This window comes from Lagopus muta, chromosome Z (genome assembly GCF_023343835.1).
Source record: "Lagopus muta isolate bLagMut1 chromosome Z, bLagMut1 primary, whole genome shotgun sequence".
Taxonomy (NCBI): domain Eukaryota; kingdom Metazoa; phylum Chordata; class Aves; order Galliformes; family Phasianidae; genus Lagopus; species Lagopus muta.
This window is the reverse complement of record NC_064472.1, coordinates 42,523,431-42,545,839: the sequence shown is the minus strand read 5'-3', so window position 1 is coordinate 42,545,839 and position 22,409 is coordinate 42,523,431. Positions and strand designations below refer to the sequence as shown.

The 22,409-nt window shown below is 38.3% G+C and overlaps 1 protein-coding gene across 3 annotated transcripts in view; it reads right to left on the bottom strand.

The window, feature by feature from the left end:
- The window catches only part of LRRC2 (leucine rich repeat containing 2), an 80,549-nt gene extending 58,389 nt beyond the window's left edge, over window positions 1-22,160 (bottom strand). The window contains exons 1-4 of one of the 3 annotated variants that reach the window (XM_048932192.1): window positions 22,051-22,154; window positions 19,165-19,475; window positions 15,724-15,907; window positions 13,620-13,765 (exon numbers count right to left, since the gene is read on the bottom strand). In XM_048932192.1, the coding sequence (XP_048788149.1) occupies window positions 13,620-13,744 (125 nt within the window). In that variant the 5' untranslated portion in view covers window positions 13,745-13,765; window positions 15,724-15,907; window positions 19,165-19,475; window positions 22,051-22,154. Of the gene's footprint in view, window positions 1-13,619; window positions 13,766-15,723; window positions 15,908-19,164; window positions 19,476-22,050 lie in introns of all 3 variants that reach the window. The other 2 variants (XM_048932190.1, XM_048932191.1) reach the window with 2 other exon arrangements.
- Between the last annotated feature and the right edge of the window lie 249 nt (window positions 22,161-22,409).

Sequence of the window (22,409 nt, the reverse complement as noted above, 5' to 3'; positions counted from 1 at the left end):
CGTGAAATATGCCCTTTATTTCATATGAAATTAAACAGAGATATGATACGAAATACATTCTTAGAGAACAAGTTATGTGCATACAGAAACAATGATCTGATAATATATGCAAAATCTGCAGTTAAAAAAAGAAAGCATTTTAACATATTCCCTTTTTCCTGCCCTTTCCTGTTTGGGTATAATGATCCACTTCCATTTTTTTAACATTTTCTTCCAACATCACCCCTTAGGAGAGAAAAGGAACTAATTTGAGTTTAAACCTCATTGTAACTTTAGGCTCACCTCCAGGGCAAAATTTTACCCATATGACTTCGGGAACGAGTTCAATTTCATATAATTATGCAGTGCTAAAAGGTCATGCTTTATTTTAAGAAAGATTTATTTCAGCTTAGTCAATTAAGGAACAGGCTGATTAACAGAAGTAGACCTTTCTTACACCAAAATAAAACTCTTCAGAGCCCCTCGTGGCATAAATCTTTTCTCACATTTGAAATGCTAGATTCTTCTGGTATGTAAGGTTCAATTATGTGATCTCCACCCTCTAGCAGAAATTTTAAGCTAAAGATTTGAAGAAAACTGACAAGTGCAGATGGGTACAAAAGATGGGGATAAAGTTCCCTTTAGAGAATGTCATGAATGGCATGTCCTAGAAAGAGAAGCAGATGTAAGTGTGTAAAGTTTAAGCAGAAAGTAACTAAACCTATAAACATATTCCCAGTTAAGCATGGGATTTTCTCTAAAATGTTAAATTGTTGAAACAATATCATATGAGCCACAATATCTGGTTTAAAATTATGTACAGGGAATCAGTTACAAAAATAAATACAAGAAATATCTTGAAAACATGTTGAAAATATGCAATTTTTTATATTCATAGAAAGGCATAAGAAACATAATAGCAAAGTGTATTTTCAGGAATATGACACTGTACATTGAAAGTCATATTTAACATACAACTTTGATATAAATATAAGCAAATAAGAGTCAGAATTGCTTGCTTAAATAAGGAAGGATATTACTGAAAGGGCATTACTAGGCATTAAAGTGCCTAGTGCAAATTGCTGCACTTACCAAAAAATTAGGGGGTGCTGGAATGAGCAGAAGGTGAAGAGAATGGCAACAGGTATCTAAAGTGACATGATGCAGTCACTTTACCACACATGGCCTTATCAGAGTAGCTAGTCTGAGAGACCACAAGGGACATAACTTGGTTTCAAGCAAAGAATCCCATACATGGATCATCAGGGTACTACAGAATGCCTAACAACCACTAATATCACAGAATTACAGAATTGTAGGGGTTGGAAGGGATCTCCAGAGATCATCGAGTCCAACCCCCCTGCCAAAGCAGGTTCCCTGCACCAGGTCGCACAGGTAGGCATCCAGGCAGGTCTTGAACATCTCCAGAGAAGGAGACTCCACCACCTCCCTGGGCAGCCTGTTCCAGTGCTCCGTCACCCTCACTGTAAAGCATCACAGAATCACAGAATTGTAGGGGTTGGAAGGGACCTCCAGAGATCGAGTCCAACCCCCCTGCCAAAGTAGGTTCCCTACAGTAGGTCGCACAGGTAGGCATCCAGGCAGGTCTTGAACATCTCCAGAGAAGGAGACTCCACCACCTCCCTGGGCAGCCTGTTCCAGTGCTCTGTCACCCTCACCATAAAGAAGTTCTTGCGCATGTTTGTGCGGAACTTCCTATGCTGCAGTTTCCAGCCATTTCCCCTTGTCCTGTCTCCACTCACCACTGAAAACAGTCTGGCCTCGCCATTCTGCCCCCCACACCTTAGATATTTATAGACCTGGATCAGGTCCCCTCTCAGTCTCCTTTTCTCAAGGCTGAACAGACCCAGTTCACTCAGATTTTCTTCATAGGAGAGATGCTCCAGGCCCTTCACCATCTTCGTGGCCCTCTGCTGGACTCTTTCCAAGAGATCCCTGTCTTTTTTGTACTGGGGAGCCCAGAAGTTCTTGCGCATGTTTGTGCGGAACTTCCTATGCTGCAGTTTCCAGCCGTTTCCCCTTGTCCTGTCTCCATTCACCACTGAAAACAGTCTGGCCTCGCCATTCTCCCCCCCCCAATAATATTCTTATGCAAAATCCTTATTAAGAAAAAAATAAGAAAAAAAAAGTTTTCTTTTTTTTTTTTTTAATTAAAAAATGCTTAGAGATATCTAAGAAGAATAACTACATATAATAGCAAGTTCATTAACAATGTAGCTCACTCAGTAAAGTATAGCCAGACTGCAGAAAGACACACAAACTCAGAGTAACTATATTGAAACGATGGGATAATTTTTTTCTTTTATTTCTGAAATCAGAGAAGAACTGAAAAAGAAAGTAGCATTTGTGTTTAAATAAAGAAATGGGAAGGAAGTAGAACTCCAACAAATTAAATGCAGAACCACAAAGACAAATTAGGTCACAAAGTGATGAACAAAGGTACACAGATAAATTGGAAAATAATTTCAAGCATATCAAAAGCAGAAAGTTTCTCAGTAAGATGGTGGGAGAAATAACATCAATATATGAAAGAAAAAGTTAAAACTTTAAGAATTCTGTGATTCTGTAAAAAGAAGTTATTAAGAGAGCAAGTTGCTAAGAAAGGTACAGAACAGTTAAATTCACTCTTGGCTTCAGTATTCATAGAGAGATCAGTATGCTCTTTACAAGTGAAAATGTGTACAACTTCTAAAGTTTGTCAGCAGAATAGGCTTGAGAATAAAAAATGAATAAAGTTACCTAAAACAAATATCCCAGCTTCTGTTAGTGCCTAATTGTGAACTGCCTTACATAGCACAGTGACCTGTAAGTGAGCAAGGAGGAAAAAGTGGCCAATCAAAAAATGAGCCTACTAAAACATTTCCGCTCATGAAGTCTCAGAGAGCAACTGAAGTTGTCAGCATACTCAAGAAAGACTCCAACAGCATCTCAAAATCTTTTTCTAAGATACTTGATGTAGCAATAGAAAATTGGTTAAAGCAGAGAGAGTTGCTTAGCCCATTTTGTGATCTTTCAAGAAGCTGCATCATTTACCTCTAATTGCAGAAGGACATAATCCAATGTATGCAATTGCACAAGGAAGCCCTACCAAAGAGTATTCCCATTAGCTGCACACTGGAAAGGAAAAACAGGATTTTCCTTATCAGGAGATATGAGTTGAAAAACCTCTTTTAGATGCTCTGACATGACAGCCAATTCAATATCAATGTTGATCTTGCCTATTCAGTCATACATTTGAGAGATCACTAGCAAAGTGACAAAAAAAAAAAAAAAAAAAAAAGAAAACAGACTATGCAATATCAAGAGTTCAATACAAAAAGCTAATACATAACATCTTCTTATAAGAAAAATAAAGAAGCCTTAAATACCTACTCATTATTTTAATAAAAAATTTCTAGTGAACACATCTAATTAGCTATAAAATCTCTCTATTACTGTATAAGGTGGGTGGAAGGTGAAGTGTGAAGAAAAAAATACTGAATTGAATCCTTCAGGAAGAGAAAAAAAAAAAAAAAAAAAAAGAAAGGATTTGAACCATTAAACAGAAGAAACTGAAAAGAACCAAAAACCCAGTGTTTTTCTTTTCTAAAATCTTCTACATAATCCTAGCATTATGAACAACTGCTCTTTCTCACATCCTCCTCCCGTTCTTTTGCAACTTTTCAATCCATCTGTGAAGTTTAACTCTGCAATACTGCGCTCTTCTTTCTATTAAATTCCTTCTTTTTGAACAAAAGAATTAAGCATTTTTGAACCACGGACCTTAGGAATAGAAATGTAGAAGGCTTGGATCTAAGATTTTACCCTCCCACAATGAATGCTATAGGAAAGGGTAAAAAGAAGAACTTTGTAAAGAGGGAAGAATACACTGTCCTCTGACACTTTATTAGTAACACATACGGAACACAAAACTCAGGAGAAAATGACACAATGTTAGACAGAAAATAAAATGCACATTAACAAAAAATACTGTTAACCAAATTAGTTAGTGAAATGTTGACTTCAGATAGAAGATAGACATTAAAAATAAAATACGGTGAGGAATTCAGCATGGATATCACTCACAAATGTGGAAATCCTGTGGCAAATTTCTCCATTATTCAGACATCAAATTATGGCTATGTTATTTCTTAAGCTTTTAAAGAATGCTCTCATGGTCAGGCTAAATACTACATACAAGCACATTTTGAGCAGGTGAAAAGTGAATCAGTAACTGAGCAACAAACATGCACAATTTTGTACAGAATGAAGACGTGATATATTTACATTTACAACCCCTGCTTTTATTCTTGTGGTATGCATTAATCAAATGAATCAACATGAGTCTTTTTGTCCTGGAGATGTAATTTGTGTCAAGCCAATATGTATATTAAATCAAAGATTACGCAGCAGTAATTTGCATACTATATTTGAAATCAAATCAGAAGGATCTGATAAGTGAGAGTTTTCTTTTGGCATTACATTCAAGGAGTGCATAGCTCAGAAAAGTTAAACAAGCTTGTCTGAATTAAGAGAAAAACTTAAGAGGAAATTTTGGAGAGAAGATGCACTGGAGGAAGAGGCTGAACAAACCACATCTTTGCAACATGTTCAGGTACTGCACAGAGGAATCTGTGTCATTTCATAGTGAAAATTTAGATAGCTAACGTGGGCAAAGAACTCTGGCATTTCCATACTCAAATGTTTAACTCCTTGGCCTTCGATTTTTAACTTACCTGATTTTCTTACAGAAGACAAACACTCTGCAGTTCTTCCAAAATATCTAATAAAGAGTAAATTTTCACTCTCTTTCCCTTTCCAAAAATGAAGAATAAAATGACAAGTAGAGAAGAATAATTAATGAGGAAAATTATTGCATCACATCAAGTTACTCCAGTAGCATTCAGGATTTCAGGAAGCAATATGAGATTGTTCACCATCATTAGAATCTAAGCAATGAAATAGAAAACAGTGCTTTAATACACACTTCTTTCCCTAATACGGACTTTCATAAGCACATAGATAATCACAGAATTGGCTTTTTTTGGTAATAGCTTGTGTTTTATATTCTACAAAGTGGGCATGTCTAATGGGAGGCCAGAAATGAAATTTAATTACTTTTCCACAACAAAGTACTCCTTGTCTCCTTTTTCTGTACTCATTGATTTATATGCACATCTTAGAAATAGGGGTCCTTAAAAATTGTATCTCTATAGCCCCATAAAACTAAAGGAGAGATAAAGGACTGGACTAATTCCATCCAAAGGAATATGATACTAGTAACAGTGATCTAATGCCAGGTGCCAGAAAAGCACCTCTCCTATGAAGAGAAGATGAGATATTTGGGGCTATTTAGCCTAGAAAAGAGAATGGAGCCGCTATAGTGGCTTTCCAGTATTTAAGGGAAAGTACTTGCAGGAAAGATTGAAGGAGCTTGTTCAGAGAGTAACAATAAAACAAGCAGTAATGGTTTTGAACTGAAATAGGGTAGACTTCGATTAGATTTTAGAAAAAAATCTTTACCATGAGGATGTTCAAGATCAAGCTGAATGGAGATTTGGGCAAACTGATGCAGGGTAGCATTCCTGCCAATTGCAACTATATGGCCTTTAAGGTCCCTTTCAACCCAAACAGTTCTAGGATTCTATGGTTCTACTTCAGAGGGCTAGGTACAAGTCTCTTGCAATATTCTCACTTGCAATATTCATATACTGTTCTCGAATCAGGTTTCACTAGCCAGATGCTTTAACATGTGTTCTAGAAGCTGTAAATTCCCCAGACCTTAACATGGTCTCACCATTAATGCAAACACAGTTCAAGCTTTGACCTTATTTGTGAAGTTGGTTTGTTTGAAAATCTTTAGGCAAGAACAAGAAATATCTTACATGTGACTGTTTACTGACCCTGCATGAACAAAATTGCCTTGCCTCAAGACAAAAAGAAATTTTCTGGAGGTTAATCGAAAGTTTTTCCTCAAATAACGCATACTACATTTCACTATATTCAAGTCATTTTTCATAGCTGCATGTCCGATGAGGAGCTGCACAATCTCAATGGCACTGGTAAATTTTCTTTCAGAGAAAACAGGAGTTTGTTAATTGTATTTTTTTGCTCAAAAGTAGCCTCAGCAGACTAGATTCCAAACTCATCTGTTATACAAGTAGATCTGCAGAGAAACTCTATTAATTTCAGTCTTATTTGGTAATTCACTCTGGCTGTTGGCAAAAGAAAATATCCAGAACATTAAATGCTGGAATGCAGTCCTCAGTTCACAAAAATGCCTTCTTTCGATATCTTTGTGTAATTAGCATTCTGAGTTATCATCTTTTCAAAATACTATTTGATTGTGAATTGACAATATGTTCTAGCAGTGATTTCAACAGTCCTATTTGACAGTAGATTTCAATATCCGAGTCGGATATAAGAATTTGGCACAAATGCATTTTACTAAATTAATAACAAAAGTTTCAGAGAGTGAGACATTATTTCTAAGTTTAACCATCATTACAATTATCTATACTTTCAAATTAACAACAATCTTCCTCCTATCCTTCACCCAATCTTTGAAAGCATTGAAAAGCGTCTGAGAAATAACCTGTAACCCAACCTTTGGAAACTGCATACTTCATAAAATAGATATTCCTTTGTTTGAATTTTGCATTTTATTATCATTACTTTTGTGACTATGATCATCATTGTATCCATTTATCCATTCTGCAGATTTATCCATTCTGCAAAGCCCACATTTTAAGAATGAACAAGAACTTTGCCATCATTTTGGCAGGTGAAACACTATTCTTTCACAGCCGGGACCAAAGCCTGATTATTTATTGATATAATGAAGATACGCAACAAGACAGTACTGTGTGCAAATTGCAAACTAGTGGAAGAACACACAGGTCTCTTCTGAATGCTTCAACTGTGCTTTGAACTCTGCATCATGTCCTAAATTCACCACAGAAAGTTGATGCAGCAAAATAACAGAATGAATTTTAATATAATTGGTGCAAAAGAGCAGAAAAGTCCACAGAGCTTTACCCCTTTAGCTGAAAGGGTACTGGCAGGTGAAAACAGAAAGGAGAAAACATTTTTTTAATGGAAAACTCAGCTTGGAATAAGAAATTAGTCTTAACCAGCCCTATTAAAAAAAATGGTAAGACCTGTAATTAGATACCTCAGAGCATAGAAGGTTATCCTCTTTCCCTTTTCCATACATAAGCTCCCCTTTCTGGATTCCCTCTGTATTAGTGAATCTGGAATGTCTCTTCTGCATCACAGAAAACCAAAATCCAAAGAAAACATGGCCAAGGATGTTAACACTGGAACTGACGTCTCCTCAGTCCCACAGATTAATGCATAAGCAGTTAGAGTTACACTATCTAACCATAATATTCCTTTCATTAAGAAGGCTGTAGTGGCACCCAGAGAATGACATAGTCAGAGTTAATAGAGAGAGTCTTCTGCTTTACCTGCCACATAACTGTACCAAAAAAAAAAAAAAAAAAAAAAAAAAAAAGAAGAAGAAAAAAAAAGGCTACTTAAGGTTGGAATAGAATTGATTTTTTCCTGGAATTCGAGCTCAAGAAGAAGGACTTCTTCAAGTGACAAAAGGAAAACTAGGGAAAATACAGGAAAATACGGGCTCTGCTGAATGAGATGGCAGACCTATTTACATAAGGCGATGAAAAGACTAAGATATTGAATGCCTTTTTTTTTCCTCAGACTTCGTCAGGATGACAAGACTCCTGGAAGGTCTCAGATACCAGGCTGAAAGGCTGGATTAGGGAAGATGTACCTTTGGCGGAATAGGATAAGGTCAGGGAATACTTTAGCAAACTAGGCATACATAAATCGATGGGCCCTGATGCAATGCATCCACTTGTCCTGAACAAGTTGGCAGACGCTGTGAAGTCACTCAGCAATTTGGGGTCAATCATGGCAAGTGGGAGAAGTGCACAAAGACTGGATGAAAAAAAATGTCACAGAGGTCAAGAAGGAGGCCTGGGGAACTGCAGACCTGTCAGCCTGACTTTGATCTTTGGGTAGGTGATGGAACAGCTAATACTAGAAACCATCCAGTTGGAGGCCAGTCACAGTGGCGTTCTCCAGGCCTCAGTATTGACTCCACTTCTCTTTTGTATATTTAGCAATGATGTGAATAAGGGTATTAAGCCGCAACCTCAGTAAGTCTGCAGACGACAAGAAGTTAAGAAAACAGTTGATCTGCTTGAGGCTAAGAAGGCTCTACGGAGGGATCTTAATGGGCTGGACCAATGGGCCAAAGCCAGTTGAATGAGGTTCAAGGCTAAAAGCCAGATACTGAACTAGGGTCACAACTAAGCCTATGCAATGCTACAGACTGGAGGAAGAGTGGCTTTAAAAATGCCTGGAGGAAAAGGACCTGGATTTGCAGCATGATAGGCAGCAGAAATAGCAATGTGCTCAGATGACCAAGAAAGCCAACACCATCCTAGCTTGTATCAGAAATAGCGTGGCTAGCAGGACTAAGGAGATGATTGCACCCGTGTATTCAACTCTGGTAAGGCCACATCTTGAATACCATGCTCAGTTTTGAGAATCTCACTAGAAGCAAAATTTCAAGACAGTGGAGCATGTTCCAACAACGTGGCAACAAAGACAGTGCCATGTCTAAAGGGCAAGTCTCATGAGCAGCAACTGAGGGAACTGGAGTTATTTAGCCTAGAGAAAGTGAGACTTAGGGGAGACATGATTGCTCTCCTTAACTACCTCAAAGGTGATTGTAGTGAGGCGGTGATCAGTCTCTTTTCCCAAGGAAAATCAGTAGGACAAGAGCAAATGGCCATAAGTTGCACAAAGGAAGGTGTAGGTTGGGTATTAGGAAAAAAATATTCACTGGATGGGTTGTAAAGCATTGGAACAGGCTCTCCAAGGAAGCAGTTGAGTCATCATCCCCGGATAATATTTAAAAGACTTGTAGATGTAGTGCTTATGGACGTGGTTTAGTGATTGACTAAACTTGTCAGTGCTATTGAAATGTTAATGAAATGTATTTGATGATGTGAGAAATCCTTTTCAGTGTAAATGATCTTACAGTTTTGTAATCTCCAGGCACATGAAGGAGAAGAAAATCATCAGGAGTTTGGATTCACCAAGGGAAGGTCATATCAGACCAACCTACTAAGTTTCTATAATGAGGTGACCAGCCTGATAGATGAGAGGAGAACAACTGTTGTTTTCCTGGACTTCAGTAAGGCCTATGACACTGTCCCACCTAAGATCCTAATAGATAAGCTGTTGAAATATGAGCTGGATGAGTAGCAGTGAAGTGGATCCAAAACTGTTCAGTTCCATTTGTGCCTTGGCATTTCTGATCCCCTCTCTATATGTCCAAATAGCACCCCTGTACTCTTCCCAGGCCATACCGATAGTGCTTTTATTCTATCTGTTTTATTCAGAAGCAATTGCATGCCTGCACTTATTTCACTTATTTTGTTTCTCTTTCAACTCAATAAAAGATTTAATGTAGTACATAGTGCTTTTATGAACATGCTTTCATGAATTCCATAATAAAAGCTACAATTCCATATAGCATGCAAGGAATAGAATGTGTAAAATGTATTTTTTTTCTCTTCAAATTAAATATTCACAGTAAACAATTGAAATACACCATCAATAAACTAGAGTCTGCCTTGGAAAGACCAGAGACAAATGAAATACAACCATAGTTCATCTTAAACTTCTCTTAAAATCTTTGAGGAAAGGTGGCATGAAATCAAGAAAACAAACCAAAAGGAAGAAAAATTGAATAATCTGATAATGCTTAGAATATAGCAATACTACTGGATAACATTGCATTCTGGTTCAAGTATTGACAGGCCAACCAGAGGTGAAGCACTGCGGGATCTGGTGCTCACCAGTGCAGAGGAGATCGTTAAAGGCATTAAGATTGGAGGCAGCTTAGGCTGCAGTGACCATGTGCTGGTTGAGTTTGTGATCTTGAGGAATGTGGGCCGGGGAAAGAGTGTGGTCTTGCAGTATTCTTGGTCCTGGTATATTTAAAATAAGAGTTAGTATTAATTCTTGCATGACGTTTTCTCAAATTCTTGTATGACCCTTTCCATCCTTCCCTAAAACCTTAAACCAAATATAGAATCACAGAACTGCAGGGGTTGGAAGGGACCTCTGGAAGTCATCAAGTCCAACCTCCCTGCTAAAGCAGGTTCCCTACCGTAGGTTACACAGGAAAGTGCCCAGGTGGCTTTTGAATACCTCCAGGGAAGGAGTTTCCACAACCTCTCTGGGCAGCCTGTTTCAGTGCTCCAACACCCTCACAGCAAAGAAGGCAATGAATGAAAAATAGAGTCAGGACACTGAACTTCGGGAGAGCAAATTTTAGGGTTTTCCCCTTCTCTGTTAAGGTACTGTTGGACGAAATCCCCTGGGAAGCTGTCCTTAGAGACAAAGGAGTGGAGGAAAGCTGGCTACTCTTTAAGGATGTCTTTCTGACAGCTCAAGAGCTCTCTGTCCCTCAGAATAAGAAAGCGGGCAGGGGAGGCAGGAAGCCAGCATGGCTTGGCAAGGATCTGCTGGTCAAACTGAGGGAAAAGTACAGGTTGTACCAGCTGTGGAAACAAGGACACGTCAGCTGAGGAGAATACAGGGGCACTGTCTGGACTTGCAGAGAGGGGATTAGGAAAGCCAAGGCGCAGATGGAACCAAGCTTGGTGAGGAATGTTAAAAGTGAGAAGAAGGGATTCTACAGGTAAGTTGGCCAGAAGAGATAGGCCAAAGAGAGCATACCTCCTTTGGTAATTGAGAAAGGAGAACTGGCTACAACAGATATGGGGAAGGCTGAGGTACTGAATGAGTTTTTTGCCTTGTTCTTCAGTGGCAACCAGGATTCCTGTACAACTCATGTCCCTGAAGCTCACATCCCTGGGCCCACCCTAGGCAGGAACTGAGGGATTAAACCCCCCGTCTCTCCCCCTCTCCCCCCCCCCCACCCCAAGCCCGCATGGGCAGAGCAATTCTGAGACCATCTCATGAGACTGAATGTATACACATCATGCCATACCTATCTGGTAGCCTTCTATGCTGGAGTGATGACACTGGTGGGCAAAGGGAAGGCGACTGATGTCATCTACCTAGATCTGTGAAAGGCCTTTGACATGGGCCCGCACCACATTCTTATCTCTAAACTGAAGAGATATGGATTAGAGGGATAGACTATTTGGTGGATAAGGAATTGGCTGGAAGAATGTAGACAGAGGGTCGTGGTGAATGGCACTACAAATGTCCAGGTGAAGGCTGGTGATGTGCAGTGTCCCCCAGCGTCTGTCTTGGGACCAGTGTTCATCAACATCTTCCTCAATAACATCGATGACTGGCTCAAGCACACCTTCAGCAAATTTGTCAGTGCCACCAAGCTGAGTGGTGTGGTTACACATTAGCAGAAAAGGATGTCATCCAGAAGGACCTAGACAAAATCAAAAGGTCAACCTTATGAGGTTCGACAGCAAAGTGCAAGGTTTTGCACTTGGGTCGGAGTAATCTGGGATATGTATACAGAGTGGTAGAAGAACTCCTTAACAGTAGCTCTGCAGAGAAGGACGTGGGAGTCCTGCTGAATGAAAAACTGAACATGAGCCAGCAGTGTGCTGTTGCAGCTCAGAAGGCCAGTGGTATCCTGGGCTCCATCACAAGAGGGATGGCCAGCAGGGACAGGGAGGTTGTTGTCCCTCTCTACTCTGCCCTTGAGAGGCCCCATCTGGAGTACTGCATCCAGGTCTGGAGCCCCCAGAACAGAAAAGATGAGCCAATGGAGAGGGTCCGGAGGGGGGCCACAAAGATGATCCTAGGGCTGGAGCACTTTCCTTGTGAGGACAGGCTTCTTCAGCCTGGAGAAAAGAAGGCTGTGAGGAGACCTCATTGCAGACTTCCAGTATTTAGAAGGGGATTATAAAAAGGAGGGGAATCAACTTATTACATGGGTAGATAGTGATAGGACAAGGGAGAATGGTTTTAAGCTCAAGGAAGGAAGGTTTAGATTGGATGTCAGAGGAAGTTCTTTGCAGAGGGAGTGGTGAGGTGCTGGAACAGGCTGTCCAGTGATGTTTTGGATGCTCCGTCCCTGGAGGTGTTCAAGACCAGGTTGGATGGGGCCCTGGGCAACCTGGTCTAGTACCAGATCTGGAGGTATTTTGCCCTATCTGTGACAGGTGGTTGCAACTGGGTGATCCTTGGGGTCCCTTCCAACCCAAGCCATTCTATGGTTCTGTGAGTCTCGTGGATAGTCTGTGATTATCATTTGGAGAACATCTGACCTATGACTCTTTGAATAGAGAAATCACTACAGTTTAATGGAGAATTGTCTATTGCTGAGACCTGTGTCATTCAACGTTTAAACACCACAAGGCCTCTTACTTTCCTTAGTCAAAATCAACACCTGCAAAGTTGTGACTGGTGGATCATAGAGCACTAAGATATTTATTCATATAATTGCTAACTAAGAATAATTTTCTCTCACCATGTTCCAAACAAAAATGTGGGAATAAGTATTCCTATGTAGTTTTCAAGCAAAAATGTGTAGTGTGCTTTTGATTATACAAGGTCATATCTTGTCTGCTCCATTGTATCTCTCTATATTGCCTCCATTCCCAATTGCTTTGTCAGCTTGTGCAGATGAGGTCTATAATATGCATACCTACCTTAGGAAACCCAGATAGCTATTTGTCAAAAATATGCACATAGGTGAACAGATGTAGCATTCAACAGTTATATGTTTGGTAACTCAGATGTGGTAGTGATGAGAAATTCACTTTTTATCACCAATATTTGTTAAAAATATGTTGACCAAATGGTAAGGACTTGTGATACAGATTCTCCAGGCATTCCACCAAGGCAAAAAGAAGATCAGGATGAATCCTGATAATCTTCTTCAGGCTTGAAGACAAACTTGAGTAATTAAATCTGCAGTTCTTGTTTCCCCCAGATTTTCTTCTGCTTGTACTGACACAGTGAGTTTTCAGTAAAGAGGCTGGAAACACACCAATGCAAAACTAGTATCTGAAGTTTGAGCCAAGCCCAACTGCTGCAGTTGATGCTTATTATTACAGGCAGTGATGAATAATAAACAGAAATCATTTGAAAATGTCAGTTTGTAGGTACAAACAAGTTAATTTTTTTACTAAGATTTTATAATTAGGTATGAACTGTCTTATTTCATTAAACAAATAAGGATCTGAATATTTCAGTCATTTAAGCTGAATTGCCAGAGTCCTGAATCATGTCATAGCAGTCATGATCGCTATCCCTGCCTGTTCCCTTGAGGCCTCCCTCACATGCTCGAAGACCAGCACGCCATTTCAGCATCCTTTATGCCCTCCACTCAAGACTCACTTCTGGCGTCAGGACCACCCCTCCTGCCTGACACAGTGAGGCCACACTGGTCCCCAGCTTCCCACAGCTTTGCCCAGCCCAACCAAGGGCCCTGCAGAGCCAAGCCTGCTCTCAGGCCCATGTCCAGACCCAGTCTCAGTTCCATTCTCATCCTGGTGCCCGGTGCTAGTGCAACCCTCTGCTGTCCTGCTTCTGGTTGATGAGATAGGACTAAACAATACTGATTTTAATTTTAAAGAATATCAAGATAGTCAACTTACTTCTCTAATGAACTTTTTTCTAATCTCTCTTTCTCTTTCCTCTGACGTTCTTTGTTCTTCTTGACTCGAGCCTCCCAGAGTCCTCTTATGAGCGAAAAGTCAAATATTATCACCTGATGCCCCATACTGCTGACATTAAACTTCTCCTGCAAGAACAAGGCATCGTGAACATTTAATGCAAGCACTAAGAAAAAAATAAGGAAAACAACCATCATGTTTCAGCAAACCTACCTGGGCAAAGAAGAATCCAAAATAATAGTAATACAATGTGCTCTCTACCTTATGTATTTTTTCTAGAGTTTTGTGCCCATAGTGATCAATGCATCATAGAAGGGATTTCCACACAAAATCAACTATAGACGAGGGCTGAATGTTGAATTTATTGAGCCCTTGCCCTTTTCCCTTTCTAAAATAAAGACACAGTTGCAAAGAACTACTAATCTGATGAAAATAATTTGAATGACTTTGTGTTTTCTTACAATCTAGGCAACGAGCATTAAAAGAAGTAATAAATTATTTATTAATTATAAATCATACACTTCAGCTTGAGTTCCCACTGTATTGTTTTTTATGCAGCCACGTTGATTCTGTCTCATAGTAATTGTGTCCATAAATATCTCTTTATCTGTGAAATGTGTTAAAACACCTGCCCTATAACATACAGTGAAAGATTAACAATTGTTGAAATAAGCTAGTGTTTGTGAACACAATACCAATTTATAAGTACATGTAGAGTTTCCTTCCAGCAGTTCAAAGTATAAAAGTATTAGGTTCTGAGAACATCTTTTTATGTGCGGTTAAGAACTGAACTGAACTAGAGGCTAGTTTATCAATCTTTCTCTGTTGAATTAAGAAGACGGAAAAACTTCTTGCAAGGAGCCTTCCTTTTCCTGAAGTCAGTGATAAAGTACTCATTCCCTTTAATAAGCGTCATGCTTGAGCATGGCCAGATAAGAACTTTAAAGTCTTTCAGCTCTAGGAAAGAAATCTACAGTATCTTTAATAAGAGAAAACCTTACAGTTACACCTTATGAAACATAGTGTGACTAGCAATATGATGTTCCTTCCTAATTTGTAGCAATGGTTCATTGGCAAAAAGAGAAAAAAACATCCTTGATATCACTAACAGAAGTGCAGATATAAATTTTCATAAGTAAAGCAGTACTCCTTTAGTCTCTTGTTGGAATCACTGGTGAGAGTGCAAGCCTCACAACACTTTTTTTTTTTTTTTTCATTAAATGCAGCTACATCATCTACCAGTGACTTCTGTCAAGTTTAGTCCTTCAAAAAGTGATCCACTAAACCACTGTGAACATGTATTATTAAATAGAAATTTGAAAGATTTTAAAAATAATTGCTTCCACCAAGATCAAAGTACTTTGTTTAAGGTTAGGTTTTTTTAGATGCTACTTTTATTATACCACTCATTAGCTTAAAAAAAAATAATGGAAAGAATGAAACTGCACTGAAATATCTACTGATAATTGGGAAAGTAATGTGCCCTTTCCCTTACAGGATATTTTTAAGGTTTCTGTCTTTCTGTTATAATACTGAGGAAGAAGCAGAAAATATTCTCTACATTGTTCCACTTGTAGTTTCATAACTGCCTCTTTCTTCTTCATCTCTCTTTAATACACAACATACAAAGAAATAATATTTTCTGAGCCAGAAAACACCCTCATATCCTCTAGAAGACACATAGTGTGTACTAAAATGAATTATGCAGATATACACTAAGAAGAAAGGTTCCTACCTGTCCACCTTATTTGTCATAATTGTAAAACTACTCCAAATGCTGGCACAGAGATACTGGTAGGAGATTGATATTTTTATAAGACAAAGTCTTCTTTACCTTAGTAAAGATCTTAAATCTACTATCTTTGCTGTTCATAGAGGTTGTTTATATTTACAAGCACTAATAATTACGCAAAAAATAATTTTATAGCTTATCTGTTACTGGTTGCTGACAATAGACAAGTTTAAAACCTGCTAATAATAGTGTAAAGAGAATGATGACCTTATTCTCAGTTGAATGGTTTATCAATAATCAGATATACCTTTTAAAATTGCTTTCATCTGTTATCACCTAAAATAAAACACTCACCTCAGTTGTCTAAATGAAGAAACAGCAGCAAGGACTTCCTCCTCACAGTCACTGCAGTCACTCTGCAGGCTCTAATTCATTTTAATTCATAGCTAGCGTTTTGGGAGGGCTATTGCGGGAGCTGAATTGCTGAGAGATGTTGAAGTGGCAGTTGAGCACTCAAACTCTGTTAAACCTAGATGGCCTTAATCAACACAAAGTCTAAGTGAATTCTGTAAGTATTTTATTTTTTTAACTTGTTTCCCATCTTCCTGTCTGCCAGGTTAAGTCATCTGTTCTTTATTAAGACATTGATCTAGTAGAGACTCAAGGTGAAAAAGTTCATTTGACTTTCATCCACAAATTGGATTACATTGCATGCATTGGGATTTCTCTGCAATTGTAAAACAAAAAAAGTGGAATACAGCTAGGAGGTAAGAGGTGCCCATCAAAACTCCTGAGGACTATTCTGTTCAAACTGAACACAGCCACAAATATGATGTGAAGACAGCATCTACCAAGGCATAATTAGGTGGTTGAAAGTTTAATGCTGTCTTACCTGGGTAACAACTACATCTGTAATCTGCTGGAGATTATCAGTTCACCTTTCTTATCTAACATTCTACAAATGCTCTTTCAGTCTTATTAGAATTATTAGTGGAAACACATCATGAAAGAAAGGCTCTTCAGCAATGTAATCTGCGAGAGATACAAAAGTAATGTATCCTATTTCATTATGCTGGCCTATGATATCACTGATGCTTGCTGATCATTCATAGAGACCAAACAGTGGATGTGTGTTTGCCAAATCAGGCAGTGTGTGGTGTGTTTCAGCAGTGGTGACAGCAACATGAAAGATGAGCCATGTTCCAAACAGCCATGCACAACTGTCACACCATGAAATGAAGTGTTTCAATCTGCTCGTCCATGCAAATCAATGGATTACAACCAGGAAACTGTATACGGAGCTGACCCTTGGCTTCAGAGGAAATGATGGTAGCAATACTGAAATATTGCAAATTTTGTGCCAGGTGGGTGCCACAAATGCCCACACAGGAAGAGAAAGAACACCATATGGAAGTTTGTCAGAATCTATCAAACCAATATGATAATAAGACAGTGCTGACTAAGCTGAAGGCTCACACTTTCTGAGTTAAGACAGAGAAGAATACCAGGTTTCTCTTGCTGCATGGTAACACAAGGGCCATATCAGTATGAAGACTGTGGCGCACATTGCCAGTCTTGGCCCTACCACACACAACATATATTCTGGATTTGGCACCTTCTGACTTCCACCTGTTCAAGTCAATAAAGTAAATAAGCTGCGTGGGCAACACTTTCCTTGCAACAATGCCATGACAGCAGCTGTGAAACAGTGAGTCACCTCTGCTGCTGCAGATCATTATGAGCACAGCATGCAGACTCTTGTTCATTTCTGGTGAAAGTTAATAGTGGTAGCTACATTGAAAAATAGTGTTTTGTAGCAGAAAATTTGCTGTATCAAATAGTGTTACTGTGTTCTTTATATCTGTTGTAGTTTCCATGGAAATAAATAGGAGCCATTACATTTGGAGTGATCTAGGCATCATAATGAGAGTACAGAACTTTCCAAGGAAGAGGACGGTCAGTAACATAAAGAGAAGAAAATATCTGCTTAGATATCTGCATGGAATATTTTTATTTTACCTTTTATTTTATTTTATTTTGTAAATTCCCCTAAAGATATTCAGATAGTTCTCTAGCACCTGCCTTATATTTTCTTCTTCCTGTTGTATGAGGACCCAGAAGCCATAGATTTAAATCTATTCATTAAGGTGTTTAAAAACCACAGATTGAAGAAGGTATCTGCCTTATAATATCTGCATTCTTTATTACTTATTATTTATTACTTATTGTTATTTAGTAGATCTGGTATGCTACGTCTTTAAAAACCTTGTTCCTTATAGCTACTGATATCTCCAACCCCATTGACTGCTCTACCACAGACTTGCTAGATATTTTCAAGGCTATCTTTGAAAATAGCCAGTACTCTCTCTCATGTCTGCTGAGTTCTACCTATCCTCACTTGGCTGTTGGCCCCCGTTACCAATGCAGCTTTTGACTCTTTGTTTTGGTTTGTTTTTCTGTTTTGTTTCTTTTACTGGGTTTAGGAAAAACAAGGAAAATGATCATTTGCACTACATCTGGAAGTGTTACAAGCCTGTGCTACAAAAGGCCACTCAAGCAACTGGGTTTTAAAATGTTAACGGAGCTTCATCTGAGTAAGCTGTTCATATACTACCAGATGCCACAACATCACTGACTTTTGAGAATCAAACTGTTTAAGTACACATACGCTAAAAGTAACACTGAAATCCTACAGAAGTTCGCAGAACTGCACTTCAAAGTACAAGCTGCATTGGATTAACAATATACAACATTTCTGTAATAATTTTAGCACTGTACTGATGTATAGTCGCACTAAGGAGCGTACTACACAAAATTAAAGACAAGATTTTCTTTCAAAAGTAGTGGAGCACAGGGGGAAAACATTCTTAAATATGAAAACTGTACAGCTTTCCAGGACTGACAATATCAAGTTTCCTATGGCTCTTTGCTGTCTATCAAAGTTATCCCTGTCTTGAGTGGTTTGAAAACAGCTAGTCAGATGGCAAAATTATATCAGTTTTATTATATGACAGTTTAGCCTCCTCTGAACAGTTTTAGTATCAGTGTTAATGGCCAACAAGTCTGTACTGTGCATTTGTAGAATAAGACCTATGTCTTCTCTTTAATCTCAAAGTTGTACAACGTAGTTTTGATATTACTAATCAGACAATACTAGTTAGTGTTAAAGCCCTCCAGAGTCTGAATGGGCCCTTTCAGAATGAACACCAGGCATACCTTCATTTGCTGAGTTACCAAAATGTGAACATTTTTGTTCTTCAATTTGTTTAACAGTCTTGTTCACTTGAGACATTTCCTTTTAGATAATCACTATAGGAGACCTGCTGTAATCTTATTACTGCCTGGATTACATAGGGGAAAATGTGGGTGAAAATGTCTCCTAGTAATCTTGCAAATAATTTCTTACGAAATAAGCTCACTCAAACAGTGTGTGCTTCAGAATGATCAAGTCATTTATCCCATGAGTAATTCAAGAGAACTTGACATTGGATAGTATCTGAACATGTTTCTTTCTTTCTTTCTTTATGTACTTATTATGAAGGAAAGATTAAATTACAGAAATATGCTATGATTGAAAAAACATTAGAAATGGTGACAATGTTCAAAGTTTACAACAAACACAGCTCATACATGGGTCAGTGTTACACCGTGCCACTTTGGGAGAGGGAAGGAACTGCAGAACAGGAAGCTGCTCTACCATTCCTAGTCTTGCTGCTGGAAACAAGCCCTTGTTATATACCCTCAGGGCATTATTCTCCACACTGGATTTGCAGGTAAATTTGTAGCTAAACTCACCAAATATGCAGGTTTAATAGTCTGTTTTAGGGAAGAGATAGAAGCAGGTTTGTATACTTCAAATCACATATGCATCCATGTATAGGAAGCACATAGGCAGGGATCACAGCAGTCCCCAGTCTCCCTGGAGGCACTGGTCTGTAGACATCCAGAAAATTCTGCTACACCACAGAATAAATAGAAGTGGAAAGGGACAAGCTGCTTCAGGCTGGAGAAAGTCATCCTGACACTTGGACACAAGCCTAGATGTTTGGGGAGTTTGAAATGTTCCTTCCTGCTCCCTCAAGAGCACATTCTAAGCCAGCCAGCTCCTAGAAAAACAAACACAGACAGTAATACTTCCAAACTATTAGTACAGCTTTCACTGAAATTAATTTCAGAAATCAGCATTTTTGCATATCACAAGGTTTAAGCCTAAATGGTCTGATAAATCTAGTTAATTTTGAGTTTTCTACTTATATAAAGTAAGTTTTTAAGAAATCTTAATTAAGATATCAGCCTGTTTCACAAAAAAAAAAAAAAAAAAAAAAAAAAAAACCCACAAAACTTTTGCACTGTTTATATACCATAGCTAGTAGAGCAAATATTGCATTGTATTCCTTATTCTTTAGGTAGGAATAACTGTGAACATCAAAAGTTAAAAAGATACGTGAATACATACATGAACTCGCTGAGCTTGGTTCCTGCACACTTTTACATATCTTTGTTCAGTTCTGCAGCACAATTGCAGTTTTCATTAATCTGTTCATATTCTAGATGTAAGTTAATCAGTCTCACAAACTTTATCACTGCATTCTTCACACCTTGATTTTCAGACAATTTTTCGCAAGATTATTCATTAATTATGTCTTTAATTATGTATTAATTAGCAGCTGAAATACAATATTTCTTATACTTTCTCAAATGTTGTAGTACTAATATGTTTGCCATCAAGCATGATAGATGTTACATATGCGATGGGATTTATTATAGATGTACTTCCCTTGCACTTCAGTGAGCTGACTAATTATTCAAAGCAATTCTTCCATTGACAATGTAGATAACAAAACACTGGACACTGGCACAAATCTATTCTTTATTTTTTCACAGAGCATTAGTGAAGAGAAATATAATACTCGCAAGATTAAGGAGTGTCTGGTGTATTCGAAATGGGGTTATATTTTAAGCTATTTTTTGTCAAAGGGATGCCAGTGAGCTCAAAAGTGTATTACATATTTTTAAGGTTGTTGAATCTACAAATTTAGCTGTAGTCAGCAGGTGGAAAGAACTGTTAAAAGTAAACCGGAAAGCCTGAGTCTGTCCAGTAATTAGAGATTCCCCACTTCATTAGTTACAAAGATCCACTGCAAATAAAGATACAGAGAACAAAATATGGAGGCTTTCATATATAATTAGATGGTCTTAATTAATCAGAAACCCAAGAGAAGAGTCTCAGGTTTCTCAGATCTGTTCTATGTCATCAGATCTTTTAGCAACACCTAATTGACTTATTCATCATAAGCCTAGTGGACTATGGTCAACCCAGGAAATGGGGCTGCTATTGTTACCTTTCATGTACTGGAACCAGTCCATGTAGTAATCTGTATGGATGATAACCTCATAAATTATATTTCAGATTGCCTTTTCTAATTGAGAATAGACACAGAATTGAGAATAACCAAAATTTTGATGATGTCCTTTTGTTCCTTTTGATGTGTCCATTTTCCATGCAGTGATCTAACAAGAATCCTGTACTACCTTCTGCATTTTCCCTTGTTGTAGAAGCAAAGCGAAAAGCCATGACTGACCTATAGTATTGAGCTTTTTAGTCATTTCTTATTTACACATATTGTGAGTAAAATGCTCATAGCCATTTCCTAAACACTCAGATTCTTTTATGTAGGATGACCAGCACAAACAATTTAGATAGGCAGGAGAAGATGGTATTTTAAACTACTTCAGCAATCAAGTTATTCCAGCTCAAATGGCTCAAACTCCACCTCACAGCCATGAAGTAGCACTGTATTATCTCACTGTCCTCACTGACCAGAGCTATATCTTTAGACTTTTCCAACAAACTCTCCAAAGCATTTGGACAGGAGGTACAGACGACAAAGACAGATGGGCATCCTTCTTGTAAAAGTTCTTCACCCTCATTCCGGTGAAGAGCAGTGTGGATGAAACTCCAGTAGGATCTACCTCTTTGGTTAATACATCTTGTCTATCCCTGACCTTCTCAAGTTAACTGCTCCCTAAGTTAACAGCTACTAAGAAGAAAACTAGTCAGTACCTTAGCATAGAGTTTACATGTCAGTGACAGACAGCACTAAATACTCAGTAGCAACAACAAAAATAATGACATCTGACTTAAATGATAGGTTTTGCTCACAAAAGATTTAGCAGATTAGATTTTCTATACCATGCTAGATTAGGTGTAAGTGGCCTTCAGAAAAAGAACCTCTATAGCTCTTCTTAAGTTCCACTCTAAATTTTGGCAAACAACAAAGATAAATGACCAATCTCTCAAACCATTTTTTTATTGAAAATCACTTGCACACCAGCATATGTCCTTGAGATGTAATAGCAAGGGTTTATTACAACTGAGTCATAAGTGAGCAAGTAGCTGGAAGTCTTGAAAACCTCACTAAATTATAAAGTTTGGATTTGTCACAGATGTAAATCTTCTTAGAGAAATGACATATAGTATGAGTCTTAAAATCTTTAAAGGTACCCAGCAAATACATCACTTTGGATTAATGCTTTCAGCTATTTATCCCATATATATTGGCATTTAAAAATCCACAATGTAGTAACAGCAGAAAAGACCTGATAAAAACATTTCGGTTTCATCCTACCTTGACCCCACACACCTGAAGAAACACAATAACCAGCAAAATTCTCACTTACCTGCTACTAAAGAACAGTAGTGTCCAGAAGTTCTGGATGTACTCTGTGGTTATTTAATTTGGGACACAGAGGTTGTTTATAGCAGCAGCATAGCTCATGGCCAGCCAAACCTATTTGAACCGCACAGCGTGACTAGCCCTCCAGATGTACTAATATGCTATATTTGTAAAGTGATAACATGATCTGAGGTCTTACAGCAGAGAAATGAAGAGGATAAAATATCTACACTGCATGACAACACAGGAAAAGAAACAGCAGTGTAAAGGGAGTAGCATCTCATTTGCACCTAGGAAAGTGTGACAGAGCTAATGTTATTCATGTGTATGCGTTTTCCTTGGGAAAGGACAAAACAATAAAAG